At 43.5% G+C, this 25,990-nt stretch overlaps 1 protein-coding gene across 8 annotated transcripts in view; it reads left to right on the forward strand.

The window, feature by feature from the left end:
• Positions 1–25,990, forward strand: part of PCBP3 (poly(rC) binding protein 3) — a 358,202-nt gene that overhangs the window by 270,094 nt on the left and 62,118 nt on the right. For all 8 annotated transcript variants that reach the window (XM_049875052.1, XM_049875050.1, XM_049875051.1 and 5 more), the window contains exon 4: positions 25,758–25,912. In XM_049875052.1, coding sequence (XP_049731009.1) covers positions 25,758–25,912 — 155 coding nt within the window. The remainder of the gene's footprint in view (positions 1–25,757; positions 25,913–25,990) is intronic.

A 25,990-nucleotide genomic window follows, 5' to 3' on the forward strand; every position in this document is an offset into this window, starting at 1 on the left:
TTTTCTCTGCATCCTTTTTATTGGCCTTAATAAGACATGACATGACAGCAGTGGGTTTGGGTTACTTTTATGAATGTGTTTACTCTGCCCTCTACTGGGAGCTGGTAGATTTGCAAACCAGATGGGCCCTCCGACAAAGGAGGGGCAGTCATGGAGCTTCAGACATGGGGAGCAGGCTGCCAGATTCTGTGGACCTTGGGCTCATTTCCCCTGCAGGGAAGGCCTCTTGGGTCTCTCACTTTCATGACCATGTCCTGTATCTATAGTGGAGGTGGCTTGGGCAGGCACACTCCTGTGCCCACATGCCTTCCCCTCTGCAGCCCCCTGCCCTGCCCTGTCCTTGTCAGTGGCAGTGCATCCCAGTGAGCCCCTCACACCCAGAGACTGTGCCTTCCTCCGCTGTCACCCCTGCACAGAGCAGTAACCCCTAGTGACTAAATGTGTGAATAAACGAGGAGACCAGGGGAAGGAAATATAAGCTTGGATGTTTCATGAATATCTGAGTTTTAGAAATAGCTAAAATACCCATTTCAGAAAGTTCTGTGAGATATGGAAATTGTATGTATTTATTTAGTATCTAAATACTTACTGAGCCCCTCCGTGGGCCAGAAACGGTGCTAGGAAGTGGGGGTGCAGTGGTGGGTGAAGGGGGTAATCATATTTTCTGCCCTGACAGTGCCTGAGGGGAAAACACCAACACACCCCCATACCCCAACACTAAATGATTTCAGTAGTGCTGTGGGGGAGGTCAGGACCCAGACGTGATAGGGGACTGGCAGTTAGGGGTGTGGCAGAGGCCCAGCAGGGAGTGCCCCCCAACTGAAGTCCCCAAGGTGGCAAGAAAGAAAGCGCCTGTCACAGGTGGGTGAGGTTGGGCTGGGAGCGTGAGGGCTGCCAGCAAGGCTGGAAGGGAAGGAGCCTGGATTGAATTCCATGGCCAATGGGAAGACGTCAAAGGGCTGAAGCAAGGGGGATGGCATAGTCTGATTTGAACTTTTTTTTGGTCTATGCTCACTTTATTTTTTTAAACAATATTTTATTGGGTTTTGAGTGAAAGCCTACACAGCAAGTTGGATTCCCATTTGACAATTTCTCCACAAATTATTCAGTGACATTAGTTACATTTATCACAATATGTCAACATTTTCTTTAATTGTGTTCTTCTTGTTCCATTTCCTGTACTTTAGTTTCTCATCTTTGTTTTTGAGTAGTTGTTGACCTTTTGGTCGCATACAGATAGTTTTTAAGCAGAACACCGATCTTAAGGATTGTTATTGTTAGGTGCCGATGAGTTGGTTCCAACTCATAGCGACCCTATGCACAACAGAACGAAACACTGCCCAGTCCTGCACCATCCTTATAATCCTTGTTGTGCTTGAGCTCATTGTTGCAGCCACTGTGTCAATCCACCTTGTTGACGGTCTTCCTCTTTTCCGCTGACCCTGTACTCTACCAAGCATGATGTCCTTCTCCAGGGACTGATCCCTCCTGACAACATGTCCAAAGTATGTAAGACGCAGTCTTACCATCCTTGCCTCTAAGGAGCATTCTGGCCGCACTTCTTCCAAGGATCTTAAGGATAATATCCTTTAATTTGTGTGCTACTCTGCTGTTTTGTTAAAAGGTGATCTCAGGGGATAGGCTCGGCTCTAGGTTTAAAGAACATCTCAGGATGATAGTCTCAGAGGTTCTCTGTTCTCTACTATTCCAGTTTGTCCCGCTTTAAAAAAATTTTTTTTAAGAACTTGAGTTGTGCTCCACATTTTTCTCCCATTCTATCCAGGACTATCTATTGTGACTCTGATCAGAACGATCAGTGGTGGTGGCCAACCAACATCTTCTTCCACTCTCAGGGTAGATGACGTTGTGGCTCATGTGGACTTGTTTCTTCACTGAGCTTTTGGTTACCTTCTTACCCTTTTCCCCCTGGCAAGTAGAGACCAATCGTTATGTCTTTGCATGCTTTTAAGACACCAGACACCACTCCACTGGGATGCAGATCATGATTTTTTGTGAACTAGGTTATGCCAGTTGACTGAGTTGTCCCATGAGACTATGGTCCTAAGCTTTCAATTCCAGAAAACCAGTCCTGGAAGGTGTTTGGTTATATATGAAGAGAATCTGTACTTGTGTCTTCAATGGATATATGTGCCTGCACCCACATACATATTTGTATTTACATGTACCTGTAGATATTTCTGGAGCCCTGGTGACACAGTAGTTAAAAGCTCACCTGCTAACCAAAAAAGTTTTGCAGTTTGAATCTACCAGCTTCTCCTTGGAAACCCCCTGGGACAGTTCTGCTCTGTCCTACAGGGTCTACATGAGTTGGAATCTACTTGACGGCAACTGGTTTGGTTTTTGGTTTGGTTTATAGACACTTTTATCTATTCTTACCTATGTGTATACCTGTACCTACCCATATACCAATATGTCTATACCCATCCATATGTGCTCACTCGTTTTTACTTTGTGCTGTGCTCACTACATCCACATTCGGTGCCACTTTTCTCATCACCCAAAATAACAAGTATCTATTTTATGATCCAAAGGATACTTTCCCCTCCCCCTCTCCTCTTCCTGGTAATCACCAATGAACATGGGTCTCTCTATACATCTATCCTTGTCCTCTTATAAAAGAGGAATCATACAATATTTGTGTTTATATGCTTGACTTACTTCACTTAACATCATGCCCTCCAGGTCCATCCGTATTATAATATGTTTCACAAACTCATCATTGTTCATGGTTGAGTAGTATTCCATTGTATGTATGTACCACAGTTTGTTGGTGCTCACTTCATTTGTTTCTATTTATGTGCTATTGTGAATAAAGCAGCAATGAACATAGGCGTGCATATGTCTGTTCATGTCATTTTTAGGTCTTTAAGGTATATTCCTGGAAACCCTGGTGGTGTAGTGGTTAAGGTCAAAAGGTCAGCAGTTCAAATCCCCTTGGAAACCCTATGGGGCCGTTCTGTTCTGTCCTGTAGAGTCACTATGGGTCAGAATCAACTCAACAGCATTTTTTTTTTTTGGAAGGTGTATTCCTAGGAGTGGAATTGCTGAATCATAGGGTTGTTCTATTTCTAGTTTTCTGAGAAAGTGCCATACCGTTTTCCATAGTGGTTGTACCATTTTGCAGTCCCACCAGAAGTGGGTCAGTATTCCAATCTCCCCATGTCCTCACCAGCATTTGTTGTTATCCTTTTTTTTTTTTTTTTAATCAGTGCAATTTTAGCCAGAGTAAGATGGTATCTCATTGTAGATTTGATTTGCATCTCTTTTTTAATGGCTAATGATCGTGAACATCTTTTCATATGTTTGTTGGCTGCTTGGATGTCCTCTTTGGTGAAGGTTCTGTTCACATACGTTCTTTGCCCATTTTGTGATTGGGTTGTTTGTCTTTTTATTGTTCAGTTGTTGCAGTTTTCTATAGATTTTAGAGCGAAAAAAAAAAGACTCTTATCAGATGAGTCGTTTCACAAGATTTTTTCCGAGGCTTTTCATAGGTTGTCTATTTACTCTTTTAATAAAGTCTTGCGATGAGCATAAGTTTTTAATTTTTATGAGGTCCCATCTATTTTGTCTTCTTCTATTTATGCATTTGTTATGTTTGTTATCCTGTTTTTACAAAAGATTAGATCCCATAGTTTTCTCCCAGGAATTTTATGGTTTAGGTTTAACATGTAGGTCTTTGATCGATTTTGAGTTAGTTTTTGTGTGTGGTGTGAGGTATAGGTCCTGTTTCATTTTTCAGTAGGTGGATATCCAGTTTTGCCAGCACCATTTATTAAAGAGATTGTTTCTGCCCCACTGAATGGACTTTCACCCCTTGTCAAAAATCATTTGTCCATAGATAAAAAAAAAAAAAACCCATTGCCATCAAGTCAATTCCTACTCATAGCAACCCTATCGGAGTAGAACTGCGCCGTATGGTTTCCAAGTAGCACCTGGTGGATTTGAACTGCCGACCTTTTGGTTAGCAGCTGTAGTTCTTAACCACTATGCTACCAGGGTTTCCTGTCCATAGATAAAAAAGATAGCTGGGTTTAATTCTGAGTTCTCGATTCTATTCCAGCGGTCTGTGTATCTATCACTGAACCAATGCCAGGCTGTTTTAATTACAGTGGCTGTATTCTGTGTTTTGATATTGGGGAGTGTGAGGCCTCCTGCTTTTTTCTTTTTGCTTTGGCTGTTCGGGGTTTCTTTCCTTTCCGTAAAAAGTTGGTCATTAGTTTTTCCATTTCAGTAAAAAATGTTGTTGGGATTTTGTAAGAATGGTGTGGGGGTGGAATGTGACCTCCTCTAACTTCACAAGGGGGAAGGAGAATCAAGATCAACGGCCAAAGGTTGATTCCTATAAGGTGAAGGTCAGACATGCCTCCTCTCTGCTCCATCTTTACCAGTTCTGACACCAACTCTCCCTCCCACTCTCAACTTCTCTGCCGGGTTCGATAACTCATTATAATGGCGACACAGAACTCACAGACAATACTAACAATTATGGGGTTTATTCGGGAAGTTAAGTTACAATTCAGGCTGAGGAATGCTCAGGATACAGTTCTTCCATCGGAGCAGCCTCTTCCCACCTGTGCTCACAGGCATGCCTCTCCCTGGCCCTTGGCCTTGCCCTGCTCAGGCAAGTGTTACAGAGCTCTTTTAGTTCTGCCAGTAAGCGCCCGGAGGCACCCCACTCCACAGGCAAGCCTCCTGCCCAAAGGCACTCAGCTTTCTCACTCTGTGGACTGGGAAGCCCACCACACTGTCTCCTGCTGGTTTCTCCTACCAGTCTTTCCTGGTGTTTCTCTACTACCGCTTCTCACTGTCTTTAGTGTTACGTCTCTCTCTGTCTCTGTCTCTTTCTCTCTGTCCTGGTTCCAGGAGCTTCTCAGTGCAGGGATCCCGGGTCCAAAGGACACTCTGCTTTTGACTGTTCCTCCTTGGTAGTGGTAGAATCCTATCTTTCCTGCCTCTGGGATGGCTCATTTCAAGCCAAGCAGGATACAAAACTGACCAATCCCCTTTATGGGCTATAGTTACCCTATTTGCACAGTCCCGCCCAGTCATCTGGCTGGGAGTTATAAGACTATGGCGAGAAAGGCCACACAAAGGCAATCCATTGCACTGCAGATTTGTATCAGGATTGCATTATATCTGTAGGTTGCTTAGGATAGAATTGGCATTTTCACTATATTAAGTCTTCCAATCCATGAGTGTGGGATGTCTTTCCATTTTTGTAGGTCTCTTGTAGTAATGTTTTATAATTTTCATTGTATAAATATTTTATGTCCCTGGTTAGGTTAATTCCTAGGTATTTTATTGATTTGGGGGTATTGTAAATGGTATTGTTTTCTTGATTTCTTTTTCAAAGTACTCTTATTAGTGTAGAAGAATCTAACTGATTTGTTCCCATTCTCAAAGGGGAGGCTCTCAGCCTTTCTCCCTTGAATATAATGTTGGCTGTTGGTTTTGCATATATGCCCTTAATTATGCTGAGAAATTTCTATTCCTTTTTTGCTCAGAGTTTTTATCAGGAAAGGGTGTTGAATTTTATCAAATGCCTTTTCTGTACCAATTGATTATTATCATATGGTTCTTCTCCTTTGTTTCGTTTATGTGGTAGGTTACATTGATTGGTTTTCTAATGCTGAACCACCCTTGTAATCCTGGTATGAATCCCACTTGATCATGGTGTATGATTTTTTTGATATGTTGCTGAAGTCTGTTGGCTAGAATTTTATGGAAAATTTTTGCATCTCTGTTCATAAAGGATGTTGTTAGGTGCTGTCAAGCCAGTTCAACTCACGGTAACCCTGTGTACAACAGAATGAAACACTGCCCAGCCCTTTGCTATCCTCATAATCATAAGGAATATTGGACCGTGATTTTCTTTTTGTGTGATGATTTGAAGTTTTAAAATGTCATTGAAGATGTGAAGAGAAATGGAAAAGGAGCAAAGACATGCCTCCGCCACCCATTCCAAAGAAAGGGTGCCTTTGTGACTTTCAGGAGGCTACACCCTTCACACTCTTTGTCCAGGCCCAATGCACACCACCCTCTCATCTCCCTGTTCTTTTGGAAGATAATTGGAAGATATAAATGCTTCTATCACCACAAAGATCCCCATGTTGCCCTTTCATGGCCACAGCAACTCACTCCCATCCCCACCCTCTCCTTAGCCCCTGGCAAGCAATAACTTATGTTCCATTTCTATAATTAGTCATTTCAAGAATGTTATATAAATGGAGTCATACAGCATGTAACCTCTTGGGATTGGCTTTTTCTACTCATCCTAATTCTCTGGAGATTCATCCAGGTTGTCGAGTGTATTGATAACACATCCCTTTTTATTGCTGAGTAGTATTCCATGGTATATTAGATTCCTGTTGCTAGTGTACATGGCTAGTACCAATTCATTTGCCCATTCACTGGCTAAAGGACATATGAGTTGTTTTTGGTTCTGGCTGTTACAAATAAAGCAGCGACAAGCATTCCTGCACAGGTTTTTGAGTGAGCATACGTTTTCATTTCTCTGGCATAAATGCCCAAGAGTTCAATTGCTGGATTGTATGGTAGTCACATGTTTTATTTTTAAGAAGCTGACAATCCATTTTCCAAAGTGACTGTAGGATTTTACATTCCCACCAGCAGTGTGTAGCGATTTACTTTCTCCACATTCTTGACAACATTTGTTGTCACTATTTTTTATCGTAGCCATTTTTATATGTGCGTAGTGATATCTCGTTATGGTTTTAATTTGCATTACACTAATGACTAATGATGTTGAACATCTTTTCATGTGTTTATTTGCCATCCTTATATCTTTTTCAGTGAAATGTCTCTTCATGTCTTTTGCCCATTTTCGAATTGAATTACTTGTCTTTACTTTTGAATTTTGAGCATTCTCTGTATATTCTAGAAATCAGTCCTTTGTCAGATATGTGGTTTGAAAATATTTTATCCTAGTCTGTGTAGCTTGTCTGTTTATCTTCTTAACACGGTCTTTTGCAGAAAAAAAAAGTTTTTCATTTTGATGAGGTCCAGTTTATCAATTTTTCCCTTTGTGTTACACTTTTAGTGTTAAGTCTAAGAACTCTGCCTAGCCCTAGATTCTGAAGATTTTTTCTCCTAAATATTTTGTAGTTGTACATTTTACATTTAAATCTATGATCCATTTTGAGTTAATTTTCATGTAAAATATGAGGCTTAGGTTGAGATTCACTTTTTGCTGTGGATGTCCAGTTGTTCCAGCACCATTCGTTGAAAGAACTATCTTTCTTCCTTCGACTTGCTTTTGCACCTTTGTCAAAAATCCGGTGGACATATTTATGTGGATCTATTTCTGGATTCTCTATTCTGTTCCATTGATCTGTGGATCTCTCTCTGTGTCAATACTGCACAGACTTGATTACAGTAGCTACATAATAAGTTCTGAAACTGGCTAGATTGATGCCTTCTACTTTATTCTTTTTTGTCAAAATTGTTTCAGATATTCCAGTTCTTTTGCATTTCCATGTAAGTTTTACAATAATCTTGTCTATATCTACAAAAATCTTTCTGGGATTTTTAGAGGAATTATATATAGTAAACCTGTGTATCAATCTGGTATGTTTAGACTTCCGATCTTGAAGATTAGTGTATCTCTGCATTTACTTAGATCTTCTTTGATTCCTTTCACAGTACTTTGTAGTTTTCTGCATACAAGTTCTATACATGTTTTGTTAGATTTACACCTAATCATGTCATGTCATTTGCAAATATGGACATTTTTATATCTTCCTATAACCTGTGTGCCTTTATTTCCTTTTCTTGCCTTATTGCACTGACTAGAGCTTATAGCACTATGTTGAATAAGAGTGGTGATAGCAGACATCTTTGCCTTGTTCCTGATCTTAGGGGGAAAGATTCAACCCTAAGTATAATGTTAGATATAGGTGTTTTTGTAGATGCTTTCTATCAAGTTGAGGAAGTTTCCTTCTATTTTTTCTAGTAATTTTTATCATGAATGAGCGTTGAATTTTGTCAAATGCTTTTCTGAACGTGTTGATATGATCATGCAATTTTTATTCTTTAATCTGTTAATACAGTGGACTACACTGATTGATTTTTAAATATTGAACTGACCTTTCATCATTAGAAGTATCCCTTCTTGATCATAGCGTATATACACCATGTTTTTATGCAAATAACACGTGCGTTCTACATGTTTTTGCCAACTTCGCCTTTCCCCCATGAGGTAGTTTTGAAAGCATGTTATGCTAATTTTTAAAAATACCTCACGGGGGAAGGCATGGCTGGCAAAAGAACATAGAATGCACACACTATTTGCATTAAAATATGGTAATTCTTTTTGTACATTGTTGGGTTCTATTTGCTAATGATTTTGTAAGTCTGTATTCCTAAGGGCAATTTTCTTATTTTGTACTGTCTTTGTCTATTTTTTATATCAGGGTAATACTAGCTTCAAAAAATGAATTGGTGTTTCCCTCCTGTCTTAGTTATCTAGTGTTGCTGTAACAGAAATACCTCAAGTGGATGACTTTAACAAAGAGAAATTTATTCTTTCACACTCTAGGAGGCTAGAAGTCCCAAATCAGGGTGCCAGCTCCAGGGGAAGGCTTTCCCTGTCTGTCGGCTCTAGGGGAAGGTCTTTGTCATCAACCTTCCTCTAGTCCAGCAGCTTCTCGGTGCAGGGACCCCAGATCCAAAGGACGTACTGTTCTTCTGGCTCTTCTTTCTTAGTGGTTTGAGGTCCCCATCTCTCTGTTCACTTCTCTCTTTTATATCTCAAAAGAGTTGACTCAAGATACAACCTAATCTTGTAGATTGAGTCCTGCCTTATTAATATAACTGCCTCATTTACATCATAGAGGTAAGATTTACACCACATAGGAAAATCACGTCAGACGACAAAATGGTGGACAGTCATACAATACTGGGAATCATGGTCTAGCCAAGTTAACACACATTTTGGGGGGACACAATTCAATCCATAACATTCCACCCTTTGGCCCCCCAAAATTCATGTCCCTGCCGCATGGAAAACACATTCACCCCACTGTATCATAGCAAAAGTCTTAAATCAAGTCCCAAATCCAAAAATTCCTCTTCATCCATGAAATCCAGAATATAAGTTATATGCTTCCAAAGTACATTGGTGGAACGGGCACAAGCTAGACATTTCCATTACAAAAGGGAGAAACTGGAGGGAAAGAAGGGATACCAGGCACCAAGCAAGTCAGCAGAACACATTATATTAGCTCTCCAGGCTTGAAAATAACCCTCTGTTCTCTGAGGCCCTTTAGATGTTGGCCACACTCTCTGGATTCAGCTGCACTTCCAGGCCCACTGGAATAGCAACTCTGCTCCCTCACGTTTGGGTGGCTCCATTTTTCTAGTCCATCTGAGTGGTGACCCTACTCCATCAGTCCCAGCAGGCCCTGTTCTTCTGCCCCTTGGGCATGGCGGCCCTGCCTCTTCAGCTCTGGACAGCAGATCTAGCCCCATCCTCTGGCATTTGTGAAAGGCAGCCCTACACTCTGGAACCAAGCTGGTGAAGGTCTGACTCTTTGAAACCTAGGAGGCTATGGCCCCACTCTTAGAAACTCCAGAGGCCATGGCTCTACCCTTTGAGACCCCAGAGGTCGTGGCCCTTCCCTTTGAGACTGAGCCAGATCTGCTTCCTGTGTTCTTTGATTTTTCAGCTTCTGCTTCCTGGTTCCTTGGACTTTCGGCCTCTTAAGCTTTGATGCCCGCCTCTGCCTCCAAAGGTCTTTAGCTCCACTGATAAGTGCCTGGAGGCACTGCACTCCCCCAGTAAACTTAGGCCAGAAGGCATTTAGCAGTCTTGCTCCATGGGTCAGCAAACCTAGCTCCATCGATAAGTGCCCAGGGGCATCCCGCTCCACCAGGAAGCCTCCTGGGGAGGAAAACCGAGTTGTTAGATGGTGAACGAATGAATGAGGTAGCCCAGGCCACTCAAACTGAGAGTAGTACCTGGCCCTCAGGTCCCGAGCCTGGCTTCCGTCCCACATTGCTGCAGTTGTGTCAGCAAGGGTGAAGTCTGCACAGCCACGTGTGTCAAGCCAAGATGAAGCCTCTCCTCCTTCCAGACTTCTTGCTCTCCTGGTGGCACAGAGATCTGGGAAAGGTCACCATTGAGTCCTGTCCCTCCTCTTCTGTCTGCTGAGGATGGGGAGCAGAAAACAAGCAGGCCGCTCCCTGGGGACGGGGGGAGGGGCCTGCCCAGCCCGCAGGCCTCCTCCGGGTTCCTCACCTATGTCCATTTAATTTGTCAACTGGTTCCTGTTCCTAGTAGCCTGCCAGGATTCCTAATGGATCCAGTGGGTGAGGGTTGGGGTGGGAACTAGGGCCAGAAGTTCCCAAATGTGGCTTCACTCAAGAAAAATCTGGAGAATTTTGAAATGCAGCTTCCTGGACCACAGTACCTGCTGACTCAGGTCCAGAGGTCACTGCCTAGAGGGGCCGATCTTCTCCTGACCCTGTGCCTGGTGTCCTGTACATCACTGTTACTATGATGGTTTACAGCCAGTCCCTGGGGGAGGGTCTGCTTTAGCTATCACAGTACTATGCGTGGAGCTCAGTAATTGCCAAGTAAATGTTTGTTGAATTAACAAAATTACGGAGGGCAGGGACAAGATGGCTGACTAGGTAGAAGCTACCTCGAATCCCTCCTGCAACAAAGACTCAGAAAAACAAGTGAATTGATCACATACATGACAATCTACAAACCCTGACCATCAAGCACAGATTTAAAGGGTTGACCTGAGTGACAGAGATTGAGAACGAACAATCACGGGGAAGCAGTGACTGTTTTCGGAGCCTGGAGCCAGCGTCCCAGTCAGGAAACCTTGACGCTGGGCTTTGGACTGGCCACAAGGGAGCTGAGCACGGCATCCTGGGACAGCGCAAACATGGGACGCAGCCCTGGCCTCCAGAAGTGACCTCGTGGGAAGCCCAGCCAGTGCAACGGAGGCAGTGCAGTGACGCGGCTGACAGGAGGAGAAGTCACTGGGAGACAGCGACTGGTTTTGGAGCCTGGAGAGCAGTGTCCCAGCCAGGGAACCTTGGCGCTGGGCTTTGGACTGGGAGCGGAGGAACTGACCACGGCTTCTGAGACAGCACAAGCACAGGACGCGGGCCCAACCCTCAGGGGCAGTCTCTACCCAGCCAGTGCACACAGTCAACAGGCCCCTCCGGAATCTCAGATAAAACAGTCATCCCAAGCGAGATAAGTAACTTTGTCTACTCTCTCCTACTTATCTGAACCCTCCCCTCCCCTTCCCAGGTGGCTTCATTAACATTGGAATTTCCTGAGCCAGAGAGTGAAGTGCACTGTGGTTTTTTTTTTTTTTTTTTTGGTCTTTTCCTAGCCCATTCTCCTGGCCTGAGAGAAGCAGCTACAAAAAACCCAGGGACCAAAAATCCTTCCCTAATTCAACTAAAGACACAGAACCAGCTCCAGCCAAACATATGGGATCCACAGTCTTGGGCTTTCATCCCTACAGGGAACAAGGTGGCTATTATAATGCAAAGGCAATTCTGATAGGGATCTAACTGTAATTGTTTTAGCCGATTACTGGAAAGACAAGGTTGCCAGGTCTGATATCTCTGGTATTCAACAGAGCCCTCACTGACCCACAACAGGGAACTGAGGGCTGAAGCTCCCCCCAGACCACCTAGCCTCCTGCCTTAGGGGTCTAAGGAGGGTGACACCTACCAAACTGTAGAGGTACTTGCATTGGATACCTAAGGTACAGCTGCAGAGCCGACCCACCAAGGTGCTTTAGGAATAGAGACACACCTACCTCACTGGCACTTGGGGGAACCCTGTCAGCATCCTGCCCCCCCTGGAGTGTGAAACCCTGCTGCTACTAGAATCTGGTGCACACAACTATCACCACTACTTCTCTAGGTGGATACGTGACAGTCTGCACCATACACTTGATGACCCAAAATCAGATTCTACTCGAGTAGTGAAAGGACTCTTAGGCTTATATATCTGGTAATAGCCCAAACCACCTGGTAATAGGACATAAGTGATTCAAGGGCTACAACAATCAAGACAGCACAGTCTCGTAGCCCATCTACGTATATTGAAAGAAAACAAAACAAGATAAGACTCAGTGAGCAAATATAGAATAAATCACTACAATATCTTAGAGATGGCTCGGAGACAGCAGTCGATATCAAACCACATAAAGAAGCAGACCATGATTGCTTCTACAACTCCCCAAATTAAAGAATCAAAATCTTTCCCAAATGAAGATACAATCCTGGAATTGCCAGATGCAGAATATAAACAACTAATTTACAGAAACCTTCAAGACATCAGGGATGACCTCAGAAATGAAATAAGGCAATCTACAGAAAAAGCCAAGGAACACACTGATAAAGCAACTGAAGAAATCAAAAAGATTATTCAAGAACATAGTGGAAAAATTAATAAGCTGCAAGAATCCATAGAGAGACAGCATTCAGAAATTCAAAAGATTAACAGTAAAATTACAGAATTAGACAACTCAATAGGAAGTCAGAGTAGCAGACTCGAGCAATTGGAATGCAGGGTGGGGGATCTGGAGGACAAGGGAATTGACACCAATATAGCTGAAAAAAATTAGATAAAAGAATTAAAAAAAAAAATGAAGAAACCCTAAGAATCATGTGGGACTCTATCAAGAAGAATAGCTTACGTGTGATTGGAGTCCCAGAACAAGGAGGGATAACAGAAAATACAGAGAGAATAGTTGAAGATCTGTTGGCAGAAAACTTCCCTGACGTCATGAAAGATGAAAGGATATCTAACCAAGATGCTCATCGAGCCCCATTTAAGATTGATCCAAAAAGAAAATCACCAAGACATATTATCATCAAACTTGCCAAAACCAAAGATAAAGAGAAAATTTTAAAAGCAGCCAGGGATAAAAGAAAGGTCTCCTACAAAGGAGAATCAATGAGAATAAGTTCAGACTACTCAGCAAAAACCATGCAGTCAAGAAGGCAATGGGATGACATGTATAGAGCACTGAAGGAGAAAAACTGCCAGCCAAGGATCATATATCCAGCAAAACTCACTCTAAAATATGAAGGTGAAATTAAAACATTTACAGATAAACACAAGCTTAGAGAATTTGCAAAAGCCAAACCAAAGCTACAAGAAATACTAAAGGAAATTGTTTGGTCAGAAAACCAACAATATCAGATACCAGCACAACACAAGGTCACAGAACAGAACATCCTGATATCAACTCAAATAGGGAAATCACAAAAACAAGTTTAGATTAATTTTAAAAAGAAAAAAACACTCCAAACCCAGAATCATTCAAGTCAATATGTAAAAGATCACAGTAATCAAAAAGAGGGACTAAATACAGATAGGCATAGAACTGCCGTATGGAGAGGGAAACCAGGCAATATAGGACAAGTTAGGTTTTTACTTAGAAAAATAGGGGTAAATATTAAGGTAACCACAAAGAGGTCTAACAATTCCCTAACTCAAAATAAAAACCAAGAAAAACATAACAACTCAGGAAACACAAAGTCAAATACTATGAAAATGAGGAACACACAAATTACAAAGAAAAACATCTCAGCACAAAAAAGTAAGTGGAAAAATAAAATTGTCAACAACACACATAAAAAGGCATCAAACTGACAGCAATAAGCGCACATACTTATCTATAATTCCGCTAAATGTAAGTGGACTAAATGCACGAATAAAGAGACACAGAGTCTCAGACTGGATAAAGAAACACGATCCGTCTATATACTGCCTACAAGAGGCACACCTTAGACTTAAAAGATACAAACAAACTAAAACTCAAAGGATGGAAAAAAATATATCAAGCAAACAACAAGCAAAAAAGAACAGGAGTACCAATATTAATTTCTGACAAAATAGACTTTAAAGTTATATCCACCACAAAGGATAAAGAAGGACACTACATAATGATTAAAGGGACAATTGACCAGGAAGATATAACCATATTAAATATTTATGCACCCAATGGCAGGGCTGCAAGATACATAAAACAAACTCTAACAGAACTGAAGGTGAGATAGACACCTCCACAATTATAGTAGGAGACTTCAACACAACACTTTCGGAGAAGGACAGGACTTCTAGTAAGAAGCTCAGTAGAGACACGGAAGACCTAATTGCTACAATCAACCAACTTGACCTCATAGACTTATACAGAACACTCCACCCAACAGCTGCAAAGTATACTTTTTTTTCTAGCGCACATGGAACATTCTCTAGAATAGTCCACATATTAGGTCATAAAACAAACCTTTGCAGAATCCAAAACATTGAAATATTACAAAGCATCTTCTCAGACCACAAGGCCATAACAGTGGAAATCAATAACAGAAAAATTAGGGAAAAGAAATCAAATACTTGGAAACTGAACAGTACCCTGCTGAAAAAAGACTGGGTTATAGAAGACATTAAGGAGGGAATAAAGAAATTCATAGAATGCAACGAGAATGAAAACACTTCCTATCAAAACCTCTGGGACACAGCAAAAGCAGTGCTCAGAGGCCGATTTATATCGATAAATGCACACATACAAAAAGAAGAAAGAGCCAAAATCAGAGAAGTGTCCCTACAACTTGAGCAAATAGAAAGTGAGCAACAAAAGAATCCATCAGGCACCAGAAGAAAACAAATAATAAAAATTAGAGCTGAACTAAATGAATTAGAGAACAGAAAAACAATTGAAAGAATTAACAAAGCCAAAAGCTGGTTCTTTGAAAAAATTAACAAAATTGATAAACCATTGGCCAGACTGACTAAAGAAATACAGGAAAGGAAACAAATAACCCGAATAAGAAACGAGATGGGCCACATCACAACAGACCCAACTGAAATTAAAAGAATCATATCAGATTATTACGAAAAATTGTACTCTAACAAATTTGCAAACCTGGAAGAAATGGACAAATTCCTAGAAAAACACTACCTACCTAAACTAACACCATCAGAAGTAGAACAACTAAATAGACCCTTAACAAAAAAAGAGATTGAAACGGTAATCAAAAAACTCCCAAGGAAAAAAAGCCCTGGCCCGGACGGCTTCACTGCAGAGTTCTACCACACTTTCAGAGAAGAGTTAACACCACTACTACTAAAGGTATTTCAAAGCATAGAAAATGACGGAATACTACCTAACTCATTCTATGAAGCCACCATTTCCCTGATACCAAAACCAGGTAAAGACATCACAAAAAAAGAAAATTACAGACCTATATCCCTCATGAACATAGATGCAAAAATCCTCAACAAAATTCTACCCAACAGAATTCAGCAACATCTCAAAAAAATAATCCACCACGACCAAGTGGGATTTATACCAGGTATGCAAGGCTGGTTTAATATTAGAAAAACCATTCATGGAATCCACCGTATAAATAAAACAAAAGACAAAAACCACATGATCTTATCAGTTGATGCAGAAAAGGCATTTGACAAAGTCCAACACCCATTTATAATATAAACTCTCAGCAAACTAAAAATTGAAGGAAAATTCCTCAACATAATAAAGGGCATCTATGCAAAGCCAACAGCCAATGTCACTCTAAATGGAGAGAGCCTGAAAGCATTTCCCTTGAGAACGGGAACCAGACAAGGATGCCCTTTATCACCACTCTTATTCAACATTGTGCTGGAGGTCCTAGCCAGAGCAATTAGGCTAGACAAAGAAATAAAGGGCATCCGAATTGGCAAGGAGGAAGTAAAATTATCTCTATTTGCAGATGACATGATCTTATACACAGAAAACCCTAAGGAATCCTCCAGAAAACTACTGAAACCAATAGAAGAGTTCAGCAGAGTATCCGGATACAAGATAAACATACAAAAATCACTTGGATTCGTCTACATCGACAAAAAGAACATCGAAGGGGAAATCGCCAAATCAATACCATTCACAGTAGCCCCCAAGAAGATAAAATACTTAGGAACAAATCTTACCAAAGATGTAAAAGACCTATGCAAAGAAAACTACAAAGTACTAGTGCAAGAAACTAAAAGGAACCTACATAAGTGGAAAAACATACCTTGGTCATGGATAGGAAGACTTAACATAGTAAAAATGTCTGTTCTACCAAAAGCCATCTATACATACAATGCACTTCCGATCCAAATTCCAATGACATTTTTCAATGTGATGGAGAAACAAATCACCAACTTCATATGGAAGGGAAAGAAGCCCTGGATAAGTAAAGCATTACTGAAAAAGAAGAAGAAAGTGGGAGGCCTCACTCTGCCTGATTTTAGAACCTATTATACAGCCACAGTAGTCAAATCAGCCTGGTACTGGTACAACAACAGGCACATAGACCAATGGAACAGGATTGAGAACCCAGGTATAAATCCATCCACATATGAGCAGCCGATATTTGACAAAGGCCCAGTGTCAGTTAAATGGGGAAAAGATAGTCTTTTTAACAAATGGTGCTGGAATAACGGGATATCCATTTGCAAAAAAATGAAACAGGACTCATACCTCACACCATGCACAAAAACTAACTCCAAGTGGATCAAAGACCTAAACATAAAGACTAAAACGATAAAGATCATGGAAGAAAAAATAGGGACAACCCTAGGAGCCCTAATACAAGGCATAAACAGAATACAAAACATTACCAAAAATGACGAAGAGAAACCCGATAACTGGGAGCTCCTAAAAATCAAACACCTATGCTCATCTAAAGACTTCACCAAAAGAGTAAAAAGACCACCTACAGACTGGGAAAGAATTTTCAGCTATGACATCTCCGACCAGCGCCTGATCTCTAAAATCTACATGTTTCTGTCAAAACTCAACCACAAAAAGACAAACAACCCAATCAAGAAGTGGGCAAAGGACTTGAACACACACTTCACTAAAGAAGATATTCAGGCAGCTAACAGATACATGAGAAAATGCTCTCGATCATTAGCCATTAGAGAAATGCAAATTAAAACTACGATGAGATTCCATCTCACTCCAACAAAGCTGGCATTAATCCAAAAAAACACAAAATAATAAATGTTGGAGAGGCTGCGGAGAGATTGGAACTCTTATACACTGCTGGTGGGAATGTAAAATGGTACAACCACTTTGGAAATCTATCTGGCGTTATCTTAAACAGTTAGAAATAGAACTACCATACAACCCAGAAATCCCACTTCTCGGAATATACCCTAGAGATACAAGAGCCTTCACACAAACAGATATATGCACACCCATGTTTATTGCAGCTCTGTTTACAATAGCAAAAAGCTGGAAGCAACGAAGGTGTCCATCAACGGATGAATGGGTAAATAAATTGTGATATATTCACACAATGGAATACTACGCATCGATAAAAAACAGTGACGAATCTGTGAAACATTTCATAACATGGAGGAACCTGGAAGGCATTATGCTGAGGGAAATTAGTCAGAGGCAAAAGGACAAATATTGTATAAGACCACTATTATAAGATCTTGAGAAATAGTATAAACTGAGAAGAACACATACTTTTGTGGTTACGAGGGGGGGAGGGAGGGAGGGAGGGAGAGGGTTTTTTATTGATTAGTAGATAAGAACTGCTTTAGGTGAAGGGAAGGACAACACTCAATACATGGAAGGTCAGCTCAATTGGACTGGACCAAAAGCGAAGAAGTTTCCGGGATAAAATGAATGCTTCAAAGGTCAGCGGAGCAAGGGCGGGGGTTTAGGGACCATGGTTTAAGGGGACTTCTAAGTCAATTGGCAAAATAATTCTATTATGAAAACATTCTGCATCCCACTTTGAAATGTGGCATCTGGGGTTCTAAATGCTAACAAGCGGCCATCTAAGATGCATCAATTGGTCTCAACCCACCTGGATCAAAGGAGAATGAAGAACACCAAGGTCGCACGACATCTAAGAGCGCAAAAGACAGAAGGGGCCACATGAACCAGAGACCTACATCATCCTGAGACCAGAAGAACTAGTTGGTGCCCAGCCACAATCGATGACTGCCCTGACAGGGAGCACAACAGAGAACCCCTGAGGGAGCAGGAGCTCAGTGGGATGCAGACCCCAAATTCTCATAAAAAGACCAGACTTAATGGTCTGACTGAGACTAGAGGAATCCCGGCGGCCATGGTCCCCAAACCTTCTGTTGGCACAGGACGGGAACCATCCCCGAAGACAATTCATCAGACATGAAAGGGACTGGACAGTGGGTGGGAGGAGATGCTGATGAAGAGTGAGCTAATAATATCAGGTGGACATTTGAGACTGTGTTGGCATCTCCTGTCTGGAGGGGGGATGGGAGGGTAGAGAGAGTGGGAAGCTGGCAAAATTGTCACGAAAGGAGAGACCGGAAGGGCTAACTCATTAGGGGGAGAGCAAGTGGGAGTACGGAGTAAGATGTATGTAAACTTATATGTGACAGACTGACTTGAATTGTAAACGTTCACTTGAAGCTCAATAAAAGTTAATAAAAAAAAAAAATGACGAAGAGAAACCAGATAACTGGGAGCTCCTAAAAATCAAACACCTATGCTCATCTAAAGACTTCACCAAAAGAGTAAAAAGACCACCTACAGATTGGGAAAGAATTTTCAGCTATGACATCTCCGACCAGCGCCTGATCTCTAAAATCTATATGATTTATGTAAAACTCAACCACAAAAAGACAAACAACCCAATCAAAAAGTGGGCAAAGGAGATGAACACGCACTTCACTAAAGAAGATATTCAGGCAGCTAACAGATACATGAGAAAATGCTCTTGATCATTAGCCATTAGAGAAATGCAAATTGAAACTACGATGAGATTCCATCTCACTCCAACAAAGCTGGCATTAACCCAAAAAACACAAAATAATAAATGTTGGAGAGGCTGCGGAGAGATTGGAACTCTTATACACTGCTGGTGGGAAAGTAAAATGGTACACCCACTTTGAAAATCTATCTGGCGTTTTCTTAAAAAGTTAGAAATAGAACTACCATACAGCCCAGAAATCCCACTCCTCGGAATATACCCTAGAAAAATAAGAGCCTTTACGAACAGATACATGCACACCCATGTTTATTGCAGCTCTGTTTACAATAGCAAAAAGCTGGAAGCAACCAAGGTGTCCATCAGCGGATGAATGGTTAAATAATTTATGGTATATTCACACAATGGAATACTACGTATCGATAAATAACAGTGACGAATCTGTGAAACATTTCATAACATGGAGGAACCTGAAAGGCATTATGCTGAGTGAAATTAGTCAGATGCAAAAGGACAAATATTGTATAAGACCACTATTATAAGATCTTGAGAAATAGTATAAACTGAGAAGGACACATACTTTTTTGGTTACGAGGGGGGGAGTGAGGGAGGCAGAGTGGGAGAGGGTTATTTACTGATTAGTTAGTAGATAAGAACTACTTTAGGTGAAGGGAAGGGTGATACTCAATGCAGGGAAGGTCAGCTCAACTGGACTGGACCAAAAGCAAAGAAGTTTCTGGGATAAACTGAAGGCTTCAAAGGTCAGCGGAGCAAGGGCGGGGGTTTGGGGACTATGGCTTAAGGGGACTTCTAAGTCAATTGGCAAAATAATTCTATTATGAAAACATTCTGCATCCCACTTTGAAAGGTGGCGTCTGGGGTCTTAAATGCTAACAAGCGGCCATCTAAGATGCATCAATTGGTCTCAACCCACCTGGATCAAAGGAGAATGAAGAACACCAAGGCCACACAATAACTATGAGCCCAAAAGACAGAAAGGGCCACATGAACCAGAGACTTACGTCATCCTGAGACCAGAAGAACTAGTTGGTGCCCGGCCACAATCGATGACTGCCCTGACAGGGAGCACAACAGAGAACCCCTGAGGGAGCAGGAGCTCAGTGGGATGCAGACCCCAAATTCTCATAAAAAGACCAGACTTAATGGTCTGACTGAGACTAGAGGAATCCCGGCAGTCTTGGTCCCCAAACCTTCTGTTGGCCCAGGACAGGAACCATTCCCGAAGAGAACTCATCAGACATGAAAGGGACTGGACAATGGGTTAGAGAGAGATGCTGACGAAGAGTTAGCTACTTGTATCAGGTGAACACTTGAGACTGTGTTGGCATCTCCTGTCTGGAGGGGAGATAGGAGGGTAGAGAGGATTAGAAACTGGCAAAATTGTCATGAAAGGAGAGACTGGAAGGAGGGAGCGGGCTGACTCATTGGGGGAGAGTAAGTGGGAGTATGGAGTAAGGTGTATATAAGCTTATATGTGACAGACTGACTTGATTTGTAAACTTTCACTTAAAGCACAAGAAAAATTATTAAAAAAAAAAAATTATCAATTACCAGTTACCTATAGGGCGATTTTCAATCTGCTTCCTGTATTTATGGTTCCTGGAGGAAGGACTGGGCTGGAGTGACTGGCGCGGGGCTCTGGCCAGCTCTGTGATATTCTAGACGTTCCCTTCTCCTGTCTCCGTGCAGAATCAGGACAGGGCTGTGTGATCCCACTGAGGTCACGTCTCCCAGCAGAGTTATCATTTCTCAGAACATAACTTCCTCACAGCTGCCAAGTGCCTAGTCTTGCCCGGCAGGACTCTCCCCTGTGGTGGACAGCACTTGGGTTGTCTCGCATCTCCCATTCCCATCCCTGCTGAGAGGAGGCACTCAGGTTCACTACCTCCACTTCTTCACCCCTCTCCCTATCTCCCATAGTCTGGCCTACCCCACCCTCCATGTTACCAAAACCAGCCACTTTATATAGGGTCAGACAGTAGCTGGTTCTCACCTTTCACCTCTCAAGACCTTCTCACGTGTGACTGCCTTTCCTGCTGGCACCTGGCCATGTCTTTGCTTTACACGGACTCATCCATGTAAACTGAGCTTCGTTAACCCCCCACGGGTTTTAGGTAAAATCTGAACAAATATACTTTATACTTCTTGTGGACCATATCTACACTCATGATGATTATAACTTTCATGCATTAAACAGTCCTTCCGTGTGCTTCCTGAGTGTACCTTTGTACACTGGAAAAAAAAAAAAAAGGTGAACCTTTCTTTCCATCTCCTCCCCACTGTGGCTTGACTGCATCTGCGCTGACATAATGCTGGGTGTGTGTCATCTTTGCAGACGGAGAACTCAGGGCAAAAGTACACAGGAGGCGAAAGCTCAGAGAAGGGCTGTGGGATGTGGACCCAAGGAAAGGGGGCTCTTCTGTATCAGATGTGAACCCCGCGTAAGAGCTGTCAAAAGTGCAGCACAGACCTTGTGACACTTTCTTCTCCACCTCCTTCCTAGTGCCTGGTTTGCCACAGTGTGCCCAGGTGTGAGCGTGGGTGCCCAGTGCCTGTACTTCCATGCAGATGCATCCCCGGGCTCCTGGAGTGCCTTATCTCAGGGACTCAGTACTCTGTGACAGATAGCAGACCATCTGGTCACCCAGGATGTCATGTATTGAATTGTGTCCTCCAAAAAATATGTGTCAATTTGGTTAGGCCATGATTCCCAGTATTGTGTGGTTGTCCTCCATTTTATGATTGTAATTTTATGCTAAAGAGGATTACAGTGGGATTGTACTACCACCCTTACTCAGGTCACCTCCCTGATCCAATGTAGAAGGAGTTTCCCTAGGGTGTACCCTGCACCACCTTTTATCTCTCAAGAGATAAAAGGAAAGGGAAGCATGTAGAGAGTTGGGGACTTCATATCACCAAGAAAGCAGCACCAGGAGCAGAGCATGTCATTTGGACACAGGGTCCCTGTGCCTGAGAAGCTCCTCAACCAGGGGAAGATTAAGGACAAAGACCTTCTTCCAGAGCTGACGGAGAGAGAACGCCTTCCTCTGGAGCCAACGCCCTGAATTTGGACTTGTAACCTACTAGATTGTGAGAAACCCTGGTGGCGTAGTGGTTAAGTGCTACAGCTGCTAACCAAAGGGTTAGCAGTTCATATCCACCAGGCGCTCCTTGGAAACTCTATGGAGCACTTCTACTCTGTGAGTCGAAATTGACTCGACAGCACGGGGCTTTTTTACAGGGTAAACTGTGAGAAAATAAATTTCTCTTTGTTAAAGCCATCCATTTGTGGTATTTCTGTTACGGCAGCACTAGATGACTAACACAGGGCCATGTCCATTACTCCCCATGTAGTTTCCTGCTGCCCCAGAGCCATCTTTTCTCCCTTCCTACCAAATCCTGTTCCTACGAAAGGATTTCAAGACCAGGGGAGTCTGGGCCTGGTCCTGTCTCTCACTAGTTTTATCATTTTGAACAGTCCATACTCGAATCTCCCCACCAAGTGCGTGCGACCACTTTGAAAGAGCTGCAAGGTGCCAGTACCACACTCTCTTCGTTAGTGCAACTTTAGAGTCAGACAGTGTGGTATTGGCATAAAGATAGTTAAAGACAGGCAAATAGAAATAGATCAGTGAAGCGAGTGGAGTACAGAAATAGAGCCACACGTGTATGGTCAATTGATTTTCATCAAAGGTGTAAAGGCAATTCAATGGAGAAAAAGTAGCCTTTTCAACAAATGGTGCTAGAACAATTGGATATCCATATGCAAAAAATGTTGACTCAAAATGCATCACAGACATAAATGTACCATATAAGGCTATAAAACTTCTAGAAGAAAACATATCTAACCTTGGGTCAGATGGAGATTTCTTAGGTATTACACCAAAAGCACATAGAAGAAAATTTTGATAAAGTGGTCTTCATCAGAGTTACAGACACCTCTTCTTGGAAAGACAACTGTTAAGAGAATGAGAAATCACAGATGGGGAGAAAATATTTGCAGATCACAAGCCGAATCCAGAATACTTAAAGAACTCTGAAAATTCAATTAAAAAAACTTAATTTTTTTTTAAATGGGCAAAAGATTTTTACAGGTACCTTGCCAAAGAACATATCTGATGGCAAATGAACACATGAAAATCCATCCCCAGTGAGGCCATTGGCTTTACTCTGAGACACAGGCGCCAGGCAGATGGGAAGGGATCAGATTCTGCATGCACGCTGTAGGTTGGACTGGCGGGATTTGCTGGTAAGAGAGGCCAGATGCGGAAGAGAGAGGCTCCCTGCAGCCCCCAGGTCTGGGCCTGAGCACTCGGGCCAATGGGTGGATGAGGGTGACTGCACATGTCAGATATGGCCACAGGCAGCTGTTCCTGGGCACCTAGGGATCAAGCTGCTACAACCTTGTTCTGGGCTCCTGCATACCTGGAGATGGTGTCAGCATGAAGCCAGCATTTGAACCGAGACTGGCTGGCTTACCACAGATAGACAGGAAAGGTAAGGCCAGGCCGGCTGGAGCCCCTTGCCAGGCAGGTCCTTACGGGTATCTGCACCAGCTCTGGGCACTTTCAGTCCCTTTGGTGGGTGACCACTGTGTCTATCCTCTCCCTGCCAGGTCCCCTTCCCAGTTAGAATAAATGAATTACAAATAGGTTAAATCCCAGTGGAAACCCTGGTGCCGTAGTGGTTAAATGTTTCCGCTGCTAACCAAAGGGTCAGCAGTTTGAATCTGCCAGGCGCTCCTTGGAAACTCTATGGGGCAGTTCTATTCTGTCCTGTAGGGTAGCTATGAGTCAGAATTGACGCGACGGCACCGGGTTTGGTTTGGTTTTTTAAATCCTAGCACCAAAGAGAAGAGGAGGGGGATCCCAGACAAAAGCGGGAAGTCCCCCGCCCCCTAGAGGTCTGCGTGGTGGGGAAGGGCATCCCAGAGGCCCTGGGGTGCGCCTGCCTCATGCCCCTGCCCCCCCAGAGCAGGAGGGTTTTTCCTGTCAAGGGCATGAGTCACTGGTTAACTCAAAGGCTAACCAGGACGGCTCCTTATCTCCCACCAGTGCAAAGAAGGTGACGTTAACAGCCTCTCCGCCGCATAAGGAGGAGGCAGCAGCGACCCGTGACTGATGTGATGGCTGTTCTTAGCCCCGGGCGCCCGCGTGCTGGCCAGCGTTGACCCACTTCCTCCTCTCCACCAGGAATGTTACATAACAGATGGCCACAGGACCCTGCTGCCCATGACCTAAAGGGAGTGTTCTTAACTCAAAAGGAGACGGGAAGCCCCAACTGGCGTTTATGAATCCTGACTCATATAAATGGGTTTTTAAAAAGGGATTGGCTGAGCTTACTGACTGGTACCTGTTTGGGACTCGGTGGTATTTACTTGCTGCCATGCTAAGTGTTTGAACTGAGTCATTTCCTCCTCCTCTTTCTACGACCGCACTTCATGAGCACCCTACTCCTCATCAAACGTGCAGAAGCGGTGATGTGGGTAGTGCTGTCCAACATAGCCAGCCTTCTGTCGTGGTGGAGGTGTCCTCTGTCTGTGCCGTCCAGGCAGCAGCCACCAGTGTGTGAGCTGCTTGTCTAACCCCGTATGGCCAGGGGTTGCCATATTGGACAGCGAAGCTGTCTAACGTGAATATCCTGAGAACTCTTTTCAGAAAGTTCTGCTTGCTGCGTATTATACCTTCACGTTCAAATCCTTGTTGTTCAGAAAGTACCACTTTATTATGAGTAATAATTACAACTAGTAGTCTGAGTTGTTTGTGGACCAAGTTACTGGCAAACACATTTTTAAAAACACGAGTGTGTAATTTAGAATCCTCGTCAGTGTCTTTGCTAACACAGAAGCTTGTCAGCAGCTGTCACTTTTTACTCACCTGCCCATCACGATGGTTGTTCTCTGCAGGTGTCTCTTCACACGCATCACGTAGGTGGTTTGTTTACGTCTATGCTTTGTTTTTGTGTTTTCCTCTTAGCGTTTTTCTCAGCACAAATATTTTGATGAAGGAAAAAAGCATTTGCCCCGACTTTCAAATAGTCACCTCTTCTGTGTATACTGGGCCCTATCTTTACAGGTTAGATCAAAGGGCAGCCGGCTGGGTGGCACATTACATGCAGGCCCTGCCCTGGCTGGCCTCACCCACCACCCACCCTTATCAGGCCGTCTATTCCTGCCCTGTCCCTCGTCCCTACCCCAGGCTGTCCTCCCCTGCCCCCCTGAGCAGAGTTCCTGGCCCCCTTCTCTCCCTTGCTTGGTCCTGAGTCTGGCTCAGGCTATGTACGCGCACCACAAATCTCTCTGAGAGTAGAAGCTGTGTATCATTTTAGTCCCTTGGCAAGCATCCCCTCATCATACCGTTTCTCTCTCAAATGCGCAAATAGGATTTTCAAACCAGCCAGGAGCTTGGAGACAGTGGGGCAGGCCGATTCCTGGAGGACCTCACCCAGAGTTCGGTTTTCTTTTAAGTGAAAAGGGAAACCTCGAAAGGTCTGGGCTGGATCACGTGATGGGCCTGAAGTTTTACGGAGACCACCCTGGCCCCTGCATGGTGGAAGGCCCGGCAAGGCTGGCCTCCATGAGCCGGAGGGGAGCTGCTGCTGAGGGCCGGCCACGGGGCAGGGGCAGGGGCAGGGTGTGTCCCAGATCCTGTGATGGCAGAGTGTGGGGACAGGAATGAGGTCAAGGATGGCCCCCAGATTCTGCTTGAGCACCCCATGGACCACTTGCTGAGATGGGGTACGGCCAGATGAGGGGCACCAAGTGGGGGAGCTGGGTCAAGTTGGGTGGCCAGGTACCCATAGTCATTCACGGGCCTTCCTGCTGCAGGTTCTGTGGCACCTCCCAGGCCTTGGCCTCTAGACAGCACACCCCATGACAGCACCATCTCATGGCCATCCAGGAGCAGAGCGTCCTTGTAGGCCAGTACGAGAGATTGCCCTCAGTTCACAGCAGCTGTGTCTTCCCTTCCCAGGTGACACTCTCTGGGCCCCATCCATCCTTCCTCACGACGTCATCGGCGTCTTAAGCCAGCACCCACAGCCGCACTTTGGGAGAAGGATGGAGTCCAAGGTCTCAGAAGGTGGCCTGAATGTGACACTGACCATCCGCCTACTGATGCATGGGAAGGTACAGGTGGAGGGGGGACATGTCAGAGGGGACACTGGGGCAGGGGGAGGGGTAGCTGGCCACTAGGTCTTTGGTTTT

Source organism: Elephas maximus, chromosome 2 (assembly GCF_024166365.1).
Source record: "Elephas maximus indicus isolate mEleMax1 chromosome 2, mEleMax1 primary haplotype, whole genome shotgun sequence".
Lineage (NCBI taxonomy): Eukaryota > Metazoa > Chordata > Mammalia > Proboscidea > Elephantidae > Elephas > Elephas maximus.